General features: G+C 43.7%; 2 protein-coding genes across 3 annotated transcripts in view; one reads left to right on the top strand and one right to left on the bottom strand.

Annotated features, from left to right (window-relative positions):
- Positions 1 to 5422, bottom strand: part of LOC144754667 (uncharacterized) — a 210660-nt gene extending 205238 nt beyond the window's left edge. The window contains exon 1 of the mRNA XM_078642752.1: positions 5345 to 5422. The gene's annotated coding sequence lies outside the window, so the exon portion shown is untranslated. The remainder of the gene's footprint in view (positions 1 to 5344) is intronic.
- A 572-nt stretch (positions 5423 to 5994) lies between these two features.
- Positions 5995 to 19520, top strand: part of CHUK (component of inhibitor of nuclear factor kappa B kinase complex) — a 559943-nt gene continuing 546417 nt past the window's right edge. Inside the window, exon 1 of one of the 2 annotated variants that reach the window (XM_078642754.1) lies at positions 5995 to 6304. In XM_078642754.1, coding sequence (XP_078498880.1) covers positions 6200 to 6304 — 105 coding nt within the window. In that variant the 5' untranslated portion in view covers positions 5995 to 6199. The remainder of the gene's footprint in view (positions 6305 to 19520) is intronic. The other variant, XR_013594756.1, reaches the window with a different exon arrangement.

Raw genomic sequence — 19520 nt, forward strand, 5'->3', positions numbered from 1 at the left:
ACCATGGGGATAACACCCATGTTATCCAAACAGAAGTAGCTGGTTGTCACATAAAGAGGAGGCACTTTTGGCAGATTTCCTGATCCAAGGACCCAGGCTTTCTAAGCAGTGCAGATCATTTTGAATTTGGTTCTGACTTTCATGAGGAGCTAGAAAAGTGCTTTCAGAATGGGTTTTGTGCGAACCTGTGCTGAATTAAGTATCAAAATGCTTGTTTTGCATGTGTTTTCATCACGTTGTGGTTTTATAATGCACGCCTTGAAGCTATAACATGGTGAGCCAGGTCAGACCCAAATCTGGTCAACGGAAACATTTGGTTCTGGACAGCTTTTGGGCCCAGATGACAGCCGAGCCACACATGAGCCAGGGAACTGCCCTCTCTCTGTGCCATTCAGCAGCTCTGTGAATAAACAAAAGAGCATGCTCCAAAATGTAGGAGAGCTGATGTGACGCAGAGCATTACCTAACAAAACCAAAACGACAGATTTCTCCTTTCATGTTTGCAGTTTAAATTCATTGCAGAACAACAAAATGAAAATAGATTTCAGGATGCAGCCATTTTAACTGTGCTTTGCCAGGTTGCAACTTGAGAGTAAGTTCTACACCACATTTTGTGGAATACAAATGGTACAGATACCTAGACATATCCAGGACCTACGCCACCCTTACCGGGTCTCCTTCAAAATAAACTGTCTACATTTAACTTAATGTCATGTCAGAACATTGCCTTAAGGAGTAACCAAAAGGAGTTAATTAGGCTCTATTAAAAGATACATGGCATGCTTTGTTAAATAAAGCTAGACCCATCCAAACCGGCAAAAGGTTACCCCAGTGGTTCCCAAACTTCATCGACACAGGGCTCCCTTGACCTATTGGCCGCGACTCCCTATTATGTTACCTTTTTTTAGCGGGTGGGGGGATGCAAGCCCAGCCTCGGGAGTTCTTACATTTTTCACCCTTAAAATATTTGGGATGAAGCCGATGATGGTATTATAATCATAGATGATGTAACAAATAAAAAATATAACAATTATTTAATTAAACACTGAAATTGGTTAAGTCAGAAACAATGCTCTTCAGCAGTGGGGTCTGCATACGGATTTTTTTAAACTATTTATGTTTTAACAAAATGGCCTTTAGAGAGAGGGGCTCACTCAGGGAAACCAAGTGGAGAGGGAGATGGACAGAGGTCGAAAAAATTATTCTCATTGACACCTTTCGCAAGATCAAGTTAATGTGCCAAAGCAGGCCAGCCGGAGTAGAATGAACATAGAGTAGTATAGTTATACAAAAAGAAAATGGTTGTAGCTTTCCAACTTTCTATATAGGTGTCTAAAATGGTTTTATTAATAACTGGACAAAAGTATGTAGAAACAGTTTTAATAAATTGACAAGCTGTCTAATTATTACAGACATATGGACAGACTGCTTCCCTATTGTAGCAGCCCAGAATGTACTGAATTTAGAACTGCCACTCAGTTCCCTTTTACAAAACCGGTTCAATATAGTTTGGTCAGGGAATGGAATAATCTCATGAAAGAACTATGCTCCTACTACACATCTGTTGCCATTTGCAATACTCTAAAAACTAACTTTTTTAACCTTTCTTATTAACTTGTGTGAACTCTGCCCCCTTTGCACATTTATCAGCAAGACACTTTATTACCGCACTACCATTTTTATTGAAGATTCTGGAAGCAGAAATAGTTCAGTAGCTCCTACTTTAGATGGAATCTGGCAACCTGCTATTCGATTCTCAGTGAGGCTTTCTCACATAGAGAGGGATAGACACAATAAATCACAGGTCAATGGGAAAGCCCCAACATACCAGTGGGATTTCGTGCATTTGCACCAACCAGTCAGAATTGCACTGACAAAAACTGTGCGTCCCTAAAAGATGCATGCCATAATTTCAAGGCAGAGCATTAAAAGTAATGGGGTGAACTATGAAACAAATGCGCCAAAGATTTAAGACATGTGCAAAACTTCACAAGGGCGATCTTCTATTCATTTTCCTAATTGACACCTTATAATTTGGAAAATATATATTTTTTAAATCCTCGTTTTAAAGTTTTGTCCTGAAGAAGGTGGAGTAGACCAACTGTCCACCGAAACGCCATGTCAACAACTTGATCTTTTTATAAATTGTTTTTGGTCTCTTTGTGAACAATGCAAAATTGAGAGTTATAAATGAAATGAACAAAGTAAAGCCTGCAAAAGTTATGGGAGAATTTTTCTCAGAATCTCAAGAATTGACTCATGATTATGCTTTTAAACATAATTTGACTTGTAAAATGATGAATGAAGAAAAAGCATTTTTAGATATGGTTGAAGAAAGGAGGACTGTATATAAAAGAAATGAAAAAAGTGAAGCATACTAAATCTAAATATTGGGAATCGGAGGATGAAAAATGAAATGGACGAAATGTAACTGTGGCCATAAGCATAGACACCCCAGCATTAGGGACATTTTGTATTCGCAGAGACAATACGGTGTATGACAATTATTTTGTGGGAGCGAGTCAATGTGAAGACACTTATCATATAATAGGGGGTTGGGGATTTAAAGGTGGGAATTACCCAGTTTTTCCTGGAATCTACTTCATTAGTGGGAACAAAGCTTATCATAAGTTACCTGATCATTGGTATAGGTCCTGTTATGTAGGCCTGGTTTTTCCTAATAATGTTCATGTAGATAGAGGTACTAATGAGATACATGAGATAGGTAAACCTTTAAGTCGTAGAAAAAGAGAGAGTGTAATAGAAATAATAGGTGATGTTTTTGGAGCACTGATACCCGCAGTGGGGATATCTTTTAATGCAAACAGAATTCGGAAATTGTCAACGATAGTAGATTGTTTGTCAACAGACACTGCAGGTGGATTTTTAATGGTAAACACTGAAATGATTGCTATCAGGGCTATGGTGATGCAAAATTGTCTTGCTCTAGATATGCTTTTGGCAAAAGAAGGAGGAGTTTGTGGAATTTTGTCGACATGTTTCAGCCCTAATTGCCTGGGTAGGTCGGTTGGGCTTTCTTCAGGACCATGTGATGTGTGAGTGGTAAAGGAACGGCAGAGTCAGCACAAGTAGTGCGGGGGGCCACGAGCTATAGAAGGCGCCCCCTCCCCCAGACTCCCTGGCACCTGTAGAAGCGCACCAGACAGCGCGCAGAGGAACAAGTTTGACCTCCATGAAGTGAAGGACTAGTACGTTACTTTACCACTCACACATCACATGGTCCTGAAGAAAGCCCAACCGACCTACCCAGGCAATTAGGGCTGAAACATGTCGACCTTTTAGATCACGAAAATAGATAGCGTAAGAATCTTAATCATTCTCCTCACGCATATCTGTAATATTTTCACCTTTAACTCGAATCCAGGACAATAAATTCATCCATCTGGCTGTCCGAGTTATTTTAAATCTCACAATCACCACTTAACACTACTGCTTTTAACCTTGGGAAATCACCTCCAGGTGAAGGCTGCATACCAACTAACCCTATGATTATGCAGTCACGTGAGTAAAGGAGCGGAGAACCAAGATATACCGCTATTACGAACATCAACTCACGTGCATGAGGGTTTTTACCAAGGGACATACAACTAACCTGAACACCCAGGTTAGCAGGACAAGTGATCCCTCCCCTCTAATTGATTTATGAGATTACATTCCAAGGAAATTGGATGGATCATATTTTTTCCTTCTCCCTCCCCAGTGATTCAGGAGAGGTTATGCTCATCCATCCCTTGAATTAACCAATCAGAACTGTTAAAAGACACTGATAGTTACTTTTGTAGATAGATTAAGTAGGGAAAAAGGGTATAAAAGAGTGTTTCCGGACTTAAGAAAAAAACGCTCTTCTTCGATTTCCATCTGTGTATCCTGACATGCTGCCGGAATGCTGAGTTTTTCCTGAGGCGTAAGGACTTTGAATTTTTCTGAACTTTACTTGAATGACTAAGGAGTATTTAGATGAGATTAATAGCTAGAGAGAATAGGGAGACAAACTTTGGGAACTATTATGTCTTTTGCTAATATTCATGTCCTATAATCTTAATAATAATGTGCTTATTTTTGAGTTTTGAATTAAAATTAAATATAAATGTAGGAGTTAAAATTCTTTCTTTCTCTTAAAATCTATTTGCATTTAACGAATTTATAAGTGAATAAATAAAGGTCGTGCTAGAAGATTTTCTTAAAATAAAAATTAGATAAATGGAGAATTAAGCTGGTCTTGTTCATCCTTAGCCTAATTTTTTACTAGCAGATCCATTGACAATTAATGGTGGTGTGTCTGAATAAATTGTCTCTTTGATAAAACCATGGTAAAACAATTTAAACTGCAGGTGTACATATTATAAATATTTAGCGTAATTTAGACACTCCGCTATGATCCAGCGGCTCTCCTTTGAGTCTCACCAATACATGAAGTAGAGAAAGTGTGTACGAGTGACTCGCAGTGTTATGGGCCCCACTCATGAGTAAATGTGTGATTTGAAACTTCAGGGAAAGGTGACAAGGTTTTAGAAAATATTTCTGGAGTAGCGCTGCATCACTACCCAGGTGTTTTTTTTTTAAATATATGAAAGCCGCAACTGCTAATTTTAAAAATGTTTATGATTGTTTTTATATTGGTCGTTGTTTATTTCCACAGAGCACTTTTGATTCCTGGGGATTCAACCAACTATCACTGAGAACTTTTAATCAGTGGTCTCTATTACTTGAGTTTCTGTGGGAGGCGAAGGTGAAAGGGCCGTGTCTGACTATTGGGGATGAAGCATTTGCGGCTCTAAAAGAGGACAATAAACTTGATGCCTTTTCCTTCCCGTCACAGACCAGTGTTTTACTCATGTTTTATAACGGTTATATGTGTTGAGATGTAATGGTTTTAATTAATTGAAACAAACTTCACCAGCCGCCACTACTAGACATATAACAAGTATCTAACGCACTGGTACTCATTTTGTTCGACCATTAAATTGAGCAATCCGGGGCGGATCCCACTTCGCACATAGGTTCTTAAAAGAGATAAAGCCAACCCCATCCATACTGCACTCCTTCCATATATGCACGCAGTCCTGCACCACATCTCCCTCAAAGGCGACCAGGGGTTTTGTTTCTGTTCGGGGCCGAAAATTCCTCGTCAAGGAAGGCGCGCAAGCTCCTCATTATGTAAAATGTTTTATTTCATACTGTGTTTTATCAAACAGTTCTACTCTGCTGGATTCGAAGTAATGAGCTGGGATACTGTCTTCTCCGTGGCGATGCTTAAATGCCTATTTATATGGACAAAATAACGCCATCCCAATGACACACCTTTCCTCAAAAAATGACTCACCTCAGCGACAGCCTTCCTGTGCCTCGTCCGTTTGAAACATTCGTCCGTGGCCTGCTCTGCAGAAGCCTGGAAATAAATGAATAAATGAAACGAAGCAGGCTATAATGGCCAGTGAAAGAGGACTACAGTTTCAACGTAGCGTCTTGAGCAAACGCCCCCTAAACGTTTGATGTTCCTGTTTATCATAACATCAAATACATGATGCGCAAATACCAGCTAGGACAACCCTCATCCACAACTTAATGTATTATAACACACTAAGAAGATATGTTCACCATTTCAAAGCTGACAGTTTTGTTATCTTGGTTTTTTAAATGTATTAATATATTTTTTTATTATTCCATGTTTTCTTCTTGTTGCTAATATTAATATTGTGGCGAAATCAACAATCTAATTTTGTATTTTTAAATATTCTTTCTCTTCAGTTTTCCCTTATTCTGAACTGGCACCTTGGTATGCCAACATGGCTACTTCGGAAGTCGCGTATTAGTCTTTTATTTCTTATTGGAAGATGTAATAAGAAATAGTGAAGGATGGGCGCCCGGACCAAAAACACCTCGAATATTATTTGGCCGAGAAGAGAACTCTATTTCTATTGGATGGAATTGTGGGCGTGGATATTTTTCCAGACACGGAACGAGGCTTGCATTTGGAAAACTGTTTGGGAAATACCTAACATTAGTTTCCGTCAACATACTTTTAAACGTCACGAGATACAGCCAATGGGAGGGCGAGGCATGTTTGAGCACCAATGATCAGGCGTCCGGTGAGGGTGGTTGTTATCTTTTCTGCGCCTGTGCAATTACCTTATGTGTGACAGGCTGTACTGTACAACGGAAACAGGCACAGAGAGCCATGGAGAAGCCACCCCTACAGCAGGCCGTGCATTGCGGACCGTGGGAACACAGGGAACGCCTTGGCAGCGGGGGTTTCGGAAACGTGAACCTCTACCGACACCAGGTAAGAATAGGGGCTGGGCTTACGGGGCGTAGAACGAAGGGAGGACTTCACCTGTGAATGCAGATGGCTTCGTTTCTATGACGGAGTAAAGTTTGCTCCGCAGAGTGAGAAAGCATAAGGAGGGTTGGAGGTGTGAAGTGAGTGACAGCATGCGTGTTCTACTAGGGAGTCGTTTATTTCTAGGCACCCATACTATTTTCCCACATAACTTGGTGCAGTTTAAAAATAGTCTTAATTTGCTTATGATGAGGGTGAAACAAAAAGTGAAGGAGGACACATAGCTGGCAGCTCAAAGGTTTGAGCGAACTGTCATCCACTCGTAGTGTTCATATACTTTAGTGCATACGCCTAATGCTCTGCCATGCGACTTAATCATTTAGGTAGCCCATCAAACAACTACACTGCTGGCACTTTTAAAAATTCCATACTGAAGTACATTTTCCTAACAGGACAAATTAGGAGTATCTGAGGAAGAGTAGTTTTAGCCAGTGCCTCCTCCAGTACTGCCCTGCTGAGCTTTCCGGAAGAATGTACCTCTAGACACTTGCCACGTGATCTGACAAAAGTTTTTAAAGATGTAATTTACATCACCCAAACGTCCATCGTGCTAGCAGCTAGCCAATACTTAAGAGGTGGATTCCATCTCAGAGGAACGATCAAACCAAAAGTGTTGAAAGTACAACCTCTTTCCGTACGCCCTTACTGGCTGCCATAACGGGGGGTTGATATTTCTAGGCTGCATCTGTTTTGTTTCCTGTCCACCTGAGACGAAGAACACGATAAGGCGGTGGTGTATGGTTGATTTAGTTCCATTTTATGATATGTTTCCTGCATTGTGGGAGTAGCTGGTAATGGACTTGTTGGGGAAATCTCTAATAATATTTATCTGTGTTTACTCACTGCGTCGTGGATGGCAGACTGGCAGTATGAGTATGAGTTTAATCGATTCCATGGCATGTGGGTCGTTCATTGGCATGGATAAGAGCCTGATTGCCAATCACGGTGATTGACTTTCTGTTACACACTACAAGCTCCTACACCGTCGAGTAACAGTCTGTTTCTCATACATGTGCGATATAGGAAATAAGTGTCGTGCAAGCGACCTTTCATTTTAAGCAAAAAGGACACTTGTTTTCTGGTCCATTTGTATTCCTTCAGTAGCACAGGAAATTAGTATATCCTGACGTTTGAGAAGCTGTGTGGTTGTACTTGTATTTATATAGTGCTTACTATCTGTGACAAGGCGTCAAAGCGTTTTTCGGCGAGTAGATTGTTACCCAAGAACCTAAAAGGGTTAGTGGTGGATTAGTATAGGGTAATATGAGTTATTTTGAGCAGTGGACATTTGAGTCTGTTAGTTGGATAAAGAGGACATTGGAAAGATGGAAGAGTCTAGAAAGTGTTATTTAGAATATCATAGTAGTAAGATGAGGTTCGGGATGAGTAAAAAAGGAGAAATGGAGGAGGGAAGAGTCTCTAGAAAGGGATTAAGAACGTCATAGTTGTAGAATGAGGCATGGGATGAGCCAAAGGAGGGATACATAAGGGAATAATTTTGAAATGGTTGTTTGGGAGATCACAGATTTAAAATGAGGTTTGTGGTGAGACTGAGGAGGGAAGAGTCTTGAAAGGGTTATTTTGGAGATCATAGTAGGATAATGAGGTTTGGTATGAGAACGAGAGTCGAGGTAGAGGATATATTATGAGAGTGGTGTAGCGTGAGACAGAGTAGTGCATTGGAGAGAGTGAACGTTTTTTTTTCTTCTTGAGTAGGATTTAAGCAACACATAACTACATAGAAAGGCTATACATGTATAAGGAACATAATATATTGAGATTTAAAGTTGTATCAACCCAGACTTTCAAGTGTTGCTGTACTTGAAGCTAATTTATTTGTTTATTTTTTTATAACTCAAGTTTTGTCATCATTTTTTTTATTTATGTATTGTTTCTGATTTTCTTTTCCACAATAGTTAAGCACTTGTAGATGAAATAGTTAAGACAACATTTACATATTGTGATAGATAAATAAAACAGGACCATAAGCATCTAATTAAATAAATAAAACTTTGCAGTGACCTATAAATATTTTAAGCACAGAATACTATATCCATAAGTAATATATACATTTGTTAAGCAGACCTAAATATCTGTGGTTTACAAAACAGTTATTATACACAGCGAAATGCTGTATATTAGTGTTTGAGTATTTTGGTTATGTAGGAAAGAGCCAACTCTTGAGTAGTCTTCTGAAGTTAAGATGGCTCTCTGTGGATGTCATGTTGGGGGCGGGGGGTAATGAATTCCATAGTGTGACTGCTTGAACAGAGAAAAATGTATCACCTATGGTCTTTGTCTTGTATGATGAGGTTTTGAAGCAAAGTACCAATCTTGAGCAGAGTTTCCTTTGTTGAATGCACTTTGTGATTTTTCTCCTGATGGAAAGCGATCCTGTTCCATGTATTGCTTTGTGGGAGATACAAAGGAGCTTGAAGGTGGATCTTCTGGCCGCCGGTAAACAATGTAGGGCCCTCGAGGCAGAGGAGATGTGGGCTTGTGGTTTTACATGTATGAGTAGTCTGGCAGCAGAGTTTTGAATCTGTTGTAGTCTTTTCATAGTTGATAAAGATGATCTGTATATAGGCCATTGGTGTAATCCAGTTTAGACAGTAGAAGAGAGATAGTAGCCTGGACCATGTGTGGAAATCTCAGGTGGGGGAAGATGCGTAGTAGTGTTTTCATGGTGATGAAGCTTTATCTTGGGCATTCATTGATAACTTGGAGTCCATGGTAATTCCAGGGTTTCTTTCTTCATTAGATACTTTAAGAAGTGGCCCCAAATTGTCAGGCCAGATGCAAAGTGGGTCATCATTTTTCCAATCAACACATGAGTATTCAGTTTTGGAAGTCTTCAGTTTCAGATGGCTCTGTGAAATCCACTGTTCAACGGCTCTGAGGCAACTGAAGATTTTTGAGTTCCCAATGTCTTTGGGGCTTTCCAGTTAAAGGAGTATATGTGTAAATTCCTATTATTTTGCTTTTAAACTTTAAGCCTCTGGTATTATTTTAGCTTTATTGTGCAAGTCAAGCTCCAGCTCCCCCATCCTACCTATTCTACATTTCCTTCCCATATAGCTTTAAACTGTACTATGCAGTGTCTACTATAGAAAGCACTTTTTGTTTGTCAGCTCTCGGCATATCTTAACCATAGAGTTTGAGAGTAACTGTTGTGTTTAGACACTTAATGTGCAGATGTGGTCCAGACTTTGGTACTTCTGCAAGCCAATATATTAGCGAGCCCACCTGTGTGTGAGATTTGAGCCATTTTCTCTTCTTTTGCAATCTGTTCTGTCTTTTGCACTTTTTGCATGTCACCCACCCAGTTTAGAATGTATAAATTTCACCAGGCCTCACTGTCACTCTTTGAGATTTGGAATGACTTATTGCGGCAGGAAATGTACATTATACTGTATTTGTCCAGGTCAACCCCTTGTCATTCTGTACATGACAATGAGCCTGCTGGCCGGCTATGAGAGCACAGTCATATGGACACTTTTCACGCCAGCTTCACTGCTGCAGCATGCTTTTGGGTTGCGCACGAATGGCCAAGCTAGCCCAAGCATGGAGCACCTTTTATTTATAGCAATAAAAAAAAATATCACCAACTGCCCCAGCCATACGCCTGTCAGCCATTTGTGGATTCTCCGCCTTTCGTACCTGAACCGAGCCCCTTACATTGTAGTCGCAGCAAGTCTTGCAGGAAGTGTCATCTTAAGGATTTTGGGGGATGTGGGCAAGAGATATTTTAGAGTTTATGTAACAAATATGAATTTTATTACCCATTTCAGATAGTTCAAGAATGCATGATGGCAATCCATACTAAATTATGTGTTAAACTGTATTAGGATCAAACAAAAACAGCTGGAATATGCCTTGCCAAATTCCTTAAAATGACACTGGGTACATACACAGAGGTAGGGAGAGAAGTTGAGGTTTTAGATAGGAAAAAAGAAAAGACAGAAGTAAAATGGAGAGAAAGTTCACTTTCCCAACCCCCCCCCCTCCCCCGTAAGGTGGGGGCCTCGGGTAATTACTGACTTTGCCCATGCCTTAAAACGTCTCTGCTTGCAGTGTGGGCTACTGTCCTGTTATCGTGTTGCAGGACACTTTGTGCACACAGAAAAATAATTGGGTATTGTTATGTTATAAGATATTTGTATAGCACACTGACACCCAAAAGGTTTCTTAAGGTTTCTTGGCGCTGAAGTAGAGAGAGGCGGCATTCTAGCAGTGACATTATCCATATGCTTGTCGGAACAGGCAAGTTTTCAAGAGCTTCCAAAAGCTCATATATTTGCCTGCCAATCTAATTTCAAGCGATAAAGAGTTCGATATGTGAGGGCATATCACTGAAAGTCCTGCCCCATCCATCCTCTTTCCCTTAAATCTAGCCACCATTAAGATATTCATGTGGGCTGATCAGAGATTATGCTTCGGCCTATAACACTGTATTCTTGAGGAAATAAAAGCTGGACTTTTGTTGTGAAGTGATTTTAAAAGGGTGCTGCCTGTTTTGAAAATGAGGCGCTGGGCAACAGGAAGCCAATGCAGCTTCTTTATCAGAGGTTTGTGTGACAATACCTGGGTTGTTGAAAAAACAGTCTCCCTGCTGGATTTTTACAACATTTGGAGTGTATGATTAAGGCCTGTTCAAAGTCCTAAATAGAGTGCATTTGCATAGTTGATTCTAGAAAGGACTGAGGCAATAGTGACTCGGATGGCGGCTTCAGCTGTGAACAATTTCTTAATTTTCCTGAGTTGGAAGAAACAGGAAGAAATTTCTGCCCCTATCTGTGATTTCATTGAGAGATTCTCATCAATTTGGATACCTAGACTTTTTATGGCTTTCTTGGGTAAAGGGGTGGGGGGGTCCCATCTCCTGCAGCCAATAGGTAGGATTCCAATGGTTGACTTTGTTATTTGTGATGACAATCTCAGTCTTATCTGAGTTCTACTTCAACTGATGACTGTTCATCCAGTCGCTAATGTATCGCATGGTATTTTGGATGGACTCTATAGATTCGGAGAAGTTATCAATGTTGAAAATCCGCTGTATATCGTCATTCTAATTGTAGATTTTTACCTTCCACTGCTGATGGGAGTGTACCAAAAGGTGTCTTTAGATATAAGAAAGATGAGGGGATAAGGGCGATCCCTGTGGTACATCACAGTTAAGTTGAACCTGAAGAATGGCCTAATCCACTGTTTCTAAGGCCACGATAAGTCCAGAAGGACCAATACTTGGGTATTGCCTCTATCAGCCTCTTCTCTCATGTCATCCAGGATGACAGATTCTGTTGATTGGACGGGTCTGAAGCCTGCCTGGTAAGGATTGAGGAATTTAGTATGCTGTAAAAAGGAACATAACTGTTGCACCACATGGGCCTTAAGTAGTTTTGCTAGCTTAGGGGAGGAGAGAGATTGGTCCGTAATTTTTCAATTTAGTAGGTTCCTCACCTGGTTTTGTTTTAAGTGGTATTACCACTTCATCCTCTAAAGGATTGGGAACACAGCCCTGATGTAGGGATACGTTAAGAAAGGAAGTTGCTTAATTTGGGTAATGTAATAAGAACATGTTTTGGCTTCGAGGAAGGCAGACTTCATTTGGGGATCCTGAAGTGACTTTAGCCATCAAATCCAGAAAACGATCATAACTGATAGTAGGGAAGATCAGAAGAAAAGTAAAGTTCCTATTTCCAGTTGGAGTCTTTATATCCGTTATGCTGTCGGGGATAGTAGCTTTTATCTCCTTTATCTTGTCTACAAAGAAGGAGCTTAAGGTATCACATAGTTTTTGTATAGGAGTGCCAGGTAGGGCCACTTGTTCTGGAAAAGATAAATCCATGACAATTGAAAACATGTCTTAAGTTTTGGTTGCAGAATCTAGGATTAATATTTTTTTTTTGTTTTGGCCTGTAATATAGATATTTTTTGTAGTCTTTCAGACATTGGGCAATCATTGCTTTATTTTCAAGCAAATCATTTTTTTGCCACTTCCGTTCGGTGAAGATTTAGTTTGCTCGTTTTTAAATCCTGCGAGCACCATTTAGACGCCTCATGACTTCAAATCAATTTGGTTATTTCAAGTGGGGCATGGGTATTGCTGGCCGTGGTTTGCCAGTCTAGTATTGCCTCCTCCAATTCCTTCAGGCTCTCAGTAGGAGTGGGAGGATGGAGGGCTAGTGTATCACAAAAGGAACAGAGATTTATTCGGTTCAAGTTTCTCAAGCTGGTACCTGGACAAGTGGCAGGTTTTGAGGGAATAAAGTAATCTAAGATGATTTTTATTATGTAGTGGTCTGACAATCTACACAGGGAGATGGAGGACTATTGGGTATTGGTGGACTATTAGTCACAGGACACTTTTTTAAATGTTTCAGTCAACAAGCACCTGCTCTTAATCAGTCCCATTGAAAAGATATAGATAGGCTGGCTGTATAAGTTGCTAATCGGGTATTATTAATGTGACATATATTTATTTACAGAGCACGTGGCTACCCCATGTGGGCTTCCTGGTGCTAGCGGAAAAGTAAACAAGCATTGGAAATGCAATAGGTCTCGCATTAGAAAAGTTGGAGCTATTGGTCTTGTAAATGACAATTTTTTTATTTTGGTTTTGGTTTTGAAAATAGCTAAATTAATATTTGTCATTTACAATGCCAATAGTTATAACTTTCGCAAATTTGACACCTATAGCACGCACGCAACCTGGGCTTCATCCTGGACTCCTCCCTCTCCATGACCAGACAAGTCAACGCCGTCTCCTCGTCGTGCTTCAACATCCTGCGCATGCTACGTAAGATCTTCCGGTGGATCCCCACCGAGACCAGGAAGACGGTCACCCAGGCCCTTGTCACCAGCCGTCTGGACTACGGCAACACCCTCTACGCCGGAACCACCGCCAAACTCCAGAAGAGACTCCAGCGGATCCAGCACGACTCATCCTGGACATCCCCCGCCGCAGCCACATCTCCGGACACCTGAGAGACCTGCACTGGCTCCCGGTCAACAAGAGAATCACCTTCCGTCTCCTCACCCACGCACACAAAGCCCTACACAGCCAAGGCCCAGGATACCTCAACAGCCGCCTCAACTTCTACGCTCCCAAACGCCAGCTTCGATCGACCAGCCACGCCCTCGCCGCCATCCCCCGCATCCGTAGAGCCACCACAGGGGGACGGTCCTTCTCCTACCTCACCGCCAAGACATGGAACTCCCTCCCCACCCACCTCCGTCTGACCCAGGACCACCTCGCCTTCAGGAAGCAACTCAAGACCTGGCTGTTCGAGCAGTAGCAGATCCCCCTCCCCCAGCGCCTTGAGACCCACTGGGTAAGTAGTGCGCTATATAAATGCGATGATTGATTGATAGCATTTGTAATGCAACATGATTTGTATTTACGTGACTTAGATGTATTGATATTACAAATAACAATGGCTTTTAATTTTTTTAAGTAATTAATACTTAAATAAAAGTGATTGTAATTTATAATGGCAATAGCTTAAACTTTTGTAAAAAACTTTTGTGAAGATTATGTTCAGTGTATTTTATTGTGGCGGAAATCCAAGAACAGAAGTGAAATATTAACATCTTTTTGGGACATTTGTAATAAATCTTGAAACATTGAGAGAACATAATTGAACTAGTTGTTGTTGAATGGTTGCACAGATTGATGCTGTGATGGCGCAGTGGTGCTGAGTGATGCTGTGGTGGTGCTGAGTGATGCTGTGGTGGTGCTGAGTGATGCTGTGGTGGTGCTGAGTGATGCTGTGGCGGTGCTGAGTGATGCTGTGGCGGTGCTGAGTGATGCTGTGGCGGTGCTGAGTGATGCTGTGGCGGTGCTGAGTGATGCTGTGGCGGTGCTGAGTGATGCTGTGGCGGTGCTGAGTGATGCTGTGGCGGTGCTGAGTGATGCTGTGGCGGTGCTGAGTGATGCTGTGGCGGTGCTGAGTGATGCTGTGGCGGTGCCGAGTGATGCTGTGGCGGTGCCGAGTGATGCTGTGGCGGTGCTGAGTGATGCTGTGGCGGTGCTGAGTGATGCTGGAGTGGTGCTGAGTGATGCTGTGGTGGTGCTGAGTGATTCTGAGTGATGCTGTGGTGGTGCTGAGTGATGCTGTGGTGGTGCTGAGTGATGCTGTGGTGGTGCTGAGTGATGCTGTGGTGGTGCTGAGTGATGCTGTGGTGGTGCTGAGTGATGCTGTGGTGTTGCTGAGTGATGCTGTGGCGGTGCTGAGTGATGCTGTGGCGGTGCTGAGTGATGCTGTGGCGGTGCTGAGTGATGCTGTGGCGGTGCTGAGTGATGCTGTGGCGGTGCTGAGTGATGCTGTGGCGGTGCTGAGTGATGCTGTGGCGGTGCTGAGTGATGATGTGGTGGTGCTGAGTGATGCTGAGTGATGCTGTGGTGGTGTTGCTGAGTGGGAGATGGGGAGAGGGAGAAAAAGGAGAGCAGGGAGAGGGTAAAGAGAGGGAGAGAGGAGAGAGGGGGGAGAGATGAGAGAGAGAGAGAGAGAGGAGAGAGAGACGGAGACGGGGAGAGAGGAGAGGGAAAGGGAGAGAGGGAGAGGGAAGTGAGGGAAAGGGAGAGGGAAGTGAGGGAAAGGGAGACGGGGAGAGGGAAGAGAGGGAAAGGGAGAGGGAAGTGAGGGAAAGAGAAAGGGAGAGGGAAGTGAGGGAAAGAGAAAGGGAGAGAGGGTAGAGGGAGAGAGGGAGGGTAAGAAGAGAGGGGGAGGACGAGAGCAAAGGACGGAGGGGAGGGAGAGAGGGAGAGAGAGGAGAGCAGGCAGAGGGGGAGATGGGGAGAGGGAGAAAAAGGAGAGCAGGGGGAAGGTAAAGAGGGAGAGAGGAGAGAGAAGGGGAGATGGGGGAGAGATGAGAGGAGAGAGACGGAGACGGGGAGAGAGGAGAGGGAAAGGGAGAGAGGGAGAGGGAAGTGAGGGAAAGGGAGACGGGGAGAGGGAAGAGAGGGAAAGGGAGAGGGAAATGAGGGAAAGAGAAAGGGAGAGAGGGTAGAGGGAGAGAGGGAGGGTAAGAAGAGAGGGGGAGGACAAGAGCAAAGGACAGAGGGGAGGGAGAGAGGGAGAGAGAGAGGAGAGCAGGCAGAGGGGGAGAGGGAGAAAAAGGAGAGCAGGGGAAGGTAAAGAGGGAGAGGGGGAGAGGGGGAGATGAGAGAGAGGGTGAGAGGAGAGAGGAGAGAGGGAGAGGGAAGTGAGGGAAAGGGAAAGAGGTAGACGGAGAGAGAGAGTGAGGGGAGGGAGGGAGAGGGAGGACGAGAGGGAAGGAGGGAGTGGAGGGGAGATAGAAGGCAGAAACTGCCTGAGAAACAGACACAAAGAAGGAGTAAGAGAGAAAGGATGGCAGGCTTTGAGGAAGAAGAGTTTCGCAGACAGAGATCATGCGGTGAGAAACAGGAGGGGCAAAGGCAGATATGGAAGACAACGATCCACCGAGCAGGTCAAGCCGCGGAGAGGCACAGGCATAGAGCAGGCAGAGCACGGGGAGAGGAGGGGCACAGAGAGACTGAAGGGCAGTGGCAGGTAGATTGTAGGTGCTATGAAAGAAGGAGATAGTGAGTCTGAAAAAGGTACGAGTGGGCCAGAGAGATTGCGAGAGAGAAAGACGAGAGCAGACAATATGAATGAAAGGGAGAGAAACAGTAAGACAAACTGGAGGGAGACAACGAGAAGTTGGGGAAAAATGAATGCATGTGGCTAGCAAATGAGGGACTGGGAAGTACGTGATACAGACGAGATAGTGGTAGTAGATGGACGAGTTGAAAAAAAGAGATGGGCAAAAGGCAGTACAGTGAGACACAGGGAGAACGAAAGAGAAAGAAGAGGGCATCATTGGGTAAAAGTGACAGAGAGAGAGAGAGGCAAGAGGGAGTGTAAAGTTTGAGTCCAAGAGAGGAGAGCTATACAGACAATAAAAGTATGGGTGCACAAACAGACACAGGCAAGAGATAGAATACTCTGGGAGAAATATAGCAACGAGAGATAGAGTGACAGCAATAAAGAGACTAGAAGAGTGAATGGGAAACTCGGAATTCCAATATTTTAAGGCAGAGTAGGAAAGAGACATGCATTAGACAGGCAATGTGGATGAGAAAAACGAAGATCAACGCACGAGAGGAAGAGAGCAATAAAGACACTAAGTGGAGACAATGAGAAATGATAGAGAAATGTAAGTGCACCCACGGGAGAGATTGGGTGGGGCAGGACAGACAAAGTGCGATACAGAAAAGAGACATGCATCATACAGAAGGGAAGGGGCAAAAAAGAGATAGAGACAGTTGAAAGAGATGGGCAAAAGGCAGTACAGTGAGAAAACAAAGATTAAACAAGGAAGGGGGAAAGAAAGGATGGAGGCTCACGGGCCAAAAGAAGGAAAGGAAAGAACGAAGGAAAAGGAGAGCAGGGGGAAGGTAAAGAGGGGGAGAGGAGAGAGAGAGGGTGAGAGAGGAGAGAGGGAGAGGGAAGTGAGGGAAAGGGAGAGAGGTAGACGGAGAGAGGGAGAGTGAGAGAGTGAGGGGAGGAAGGGAGAGGGAGGACGAGAGGGAAGGAGGGAGAGGAGGGGAGATAGAAGGCAGAAACTGCCTGAGAAACAGACACAAAGAAGGAGTAAGAGAGAAAGGATGGCAGGCTTTGAGGAAGAAGAGTGCCGCAGACAGAGATCAGGCGGTGAGAAACAGGAGGGGCAAAGGCAGATATGGAAGACGACGATCCACCGAGCAGGTCAAGCCGTGGAGAGGCACAGGCATAGAGCAGGCAGAGCACGGGGAGAGGAGGGGCACAGAGAGACTGAAGGGCAGTGGCAGCTAGATTGTACGTGCTATGAAAGAAGGAGATAGTGAGTCTGAAAAAGGTACGAGTGGGCCAGAGAGATTGCGAGAGAGAAAGACGAGAGCAGACAATATGAATGAAAGGGAGAGAAACAGGAAGACAAACTGGAGGGAGACAACGAGAAGTTGGGGAAAAATGAATGCATGTGGCTAGCAAATGAGGGACTGGGAAGTACGTGATACAGACGAGATAGTGGTAGTAGATGGACGAGTTGAAAAAAAGAGATGGGCAAAAGGCAGTACAGTGAGACACAGGGAGAACAAAAGAGAAAGAAGAGGGCATCATTGGGTAAAAGTGACAGAGAGAGAGGCAAGAGGGAGTGTAAAGTTTGAGTCCAAGAGAGGAGAGCTATACAGACAATAAAAGTATGGGTGCACAAACAGACACAGGCAAGAGATAGAATACTCTGGGAGAAATATAGCAACGAGAGATAGAGTGACAGCAATAAAGAGACTAGGAGAGTGAATGGGAAACTCGGAATTCCAATATTTTAAGGGCAGAGTAGGAAAGAGACATGCATTAGACAGGCAATGTGGATGAGAAAAACGAAGATCAACGCACGAGAGGAAGAGAGCAATAAAGACACTAAGTGGAGACAATGAGAAATGATAGAGAAATGTAAGTGCACCCACGGGAGAGACTGGGTGGGGCAGGACGGACAAAGTGCGATACAGAAAAGAGACATGCATCATACAGAAGGGAAGGGGCAAAAAAGAGATAGAGACAGTAGAAAGAGATGGGCAAAAGGCAGTACAGTGAGAAAACAAAGATTAAACAAGGAAGGGGGAAAGAAAGGATGGAGGCTAACGGGCCAAAAGAAGGAAAGGAAAGAACGAAGCAAGAAAGGGAGCAGGGTGAACAACAGAAGGAAGGACATTGAGGAGAAACGTAGCCGCAGACTCTTTGGACATTAGGAAAAGGCACGCTGAAGGGCGAGGGAGGGAAGAGAAATGCGAGAAACGTGTGAAGCAGGTGGCGGGGGTAGCGGATACCTTTGAAGTGAAGCTAAGCTTCACTTCAAAGGCTTGTTGGCACAGCGCACGCTGGGGGATGCCTGTGGGAGGGAGGCTGGTGTCTGTGCACGCGCTTTTTATGGCAATGCACATGCGCATTGAGCGAGCTTTTCACGGGCACTGCATGGAATCGCCCGATCTTGGTAAGCTCTGTTTAAGCCCCTTTATATCTCGCTCCGCTCAATGCGCATGCGCATTGATAGGTCACGAGACCTAAAAACAGGATCACAAGCTCAAATGGGCAAGTCTTAAGCATCTTCCTGAATGTAACAAATGAATTGCAGAAGTGAACTGGAGAGGCAAATAGTTCCACAACTTAGATCCTAAAAACCTAAAGGACCATCCACCCTGTCTAGTCAGTCTGACTTTGGGGATAGTGGCTAAACTACAATTCACTACTCTGCTTAGGGACATAGGGGCACATCCGGGACCGAGTGCCTGGTGGGTTAACTGAGTGCAGGGCTTTGTACACATAGCAAAGAGATTTACAATTAATATGCTTCAATATAGAGATACAATGCAGCCGATAGAGCTAAGGCGAAACTGAAGTGCCCTTTTAGTGGACTTGCCCCTGTCACAGCTCAGCTCTGTCTGGTAGCTGCTGCTTTCCCTGTTGCTGCGGCTGAGCCGAAAGCCAGGAGTTTGAGGCCCTTCTCCACCCGTAAGCTCCTGTCTGCGCCTCATCTATGGTGGTCTTGTGGCAGAGCTGCCCTTCTTTCTTTCTGCTTTTTTGTTGTCTTTCTTTCTGATTTTCTGCTGCCTTTCTTTCTGCTTTTTTAGGTCTCGCCTAGGCAGCTCTTCCGCTATCTCTTCGAGACATGCTGTATTGAGGCATGAACTTGAAACTCCGCCCATATTTTTAATTTTCTGCTGTGATTGTCCTTTGTTAACCTCTTCGCCGCGGTGTTGACAAAAACGACGCATGCGCGGTTCGGACGGCCCCCGGCTGTCCTCCGCACACGCCCACTCTGACGTCGGACGGCCCCCGTCGTCCGACGCATTGAAGAGGTTAAAGTTGCCATTTTTGATTTGTTAATAGGCCTATTAGTCCCTCCTTGGAACCTCCCTGTCATCTGTTGTTATCTCCCATCTGGACTGGCCCTCTTACTTGTGTTGTTACTCAGTTTGTTTCATTTACAGTCTGTGAGCACTGTTTTCTTTAATGAGTTTCTACTAGCTGCTGTTGGAGGTAAGACATGCTTTCGCACTTCATACTTCTGTGCGCTCATGGGATCGTTTTTTATAGCTTCCACAGCGGGTGCTTTCAGCAAGGCTGTTTACAATTATGTGCTCTCCTGGGAGGGA

This window comes from Lissotriton helveticus, chromosome 5_1 (genome assembly GCF_964261635.1).
Source record: "Lissotriton helveticus chromosome 5_1, aLisHel1.1, whole genome shotgun sequence".
Taxonomy (NCBI): Eukaryota; Metazoa; Chordata; class Amphibia; order Caudata; family Salamandridae; genus Lissotriton; species Lissotriton helveticus.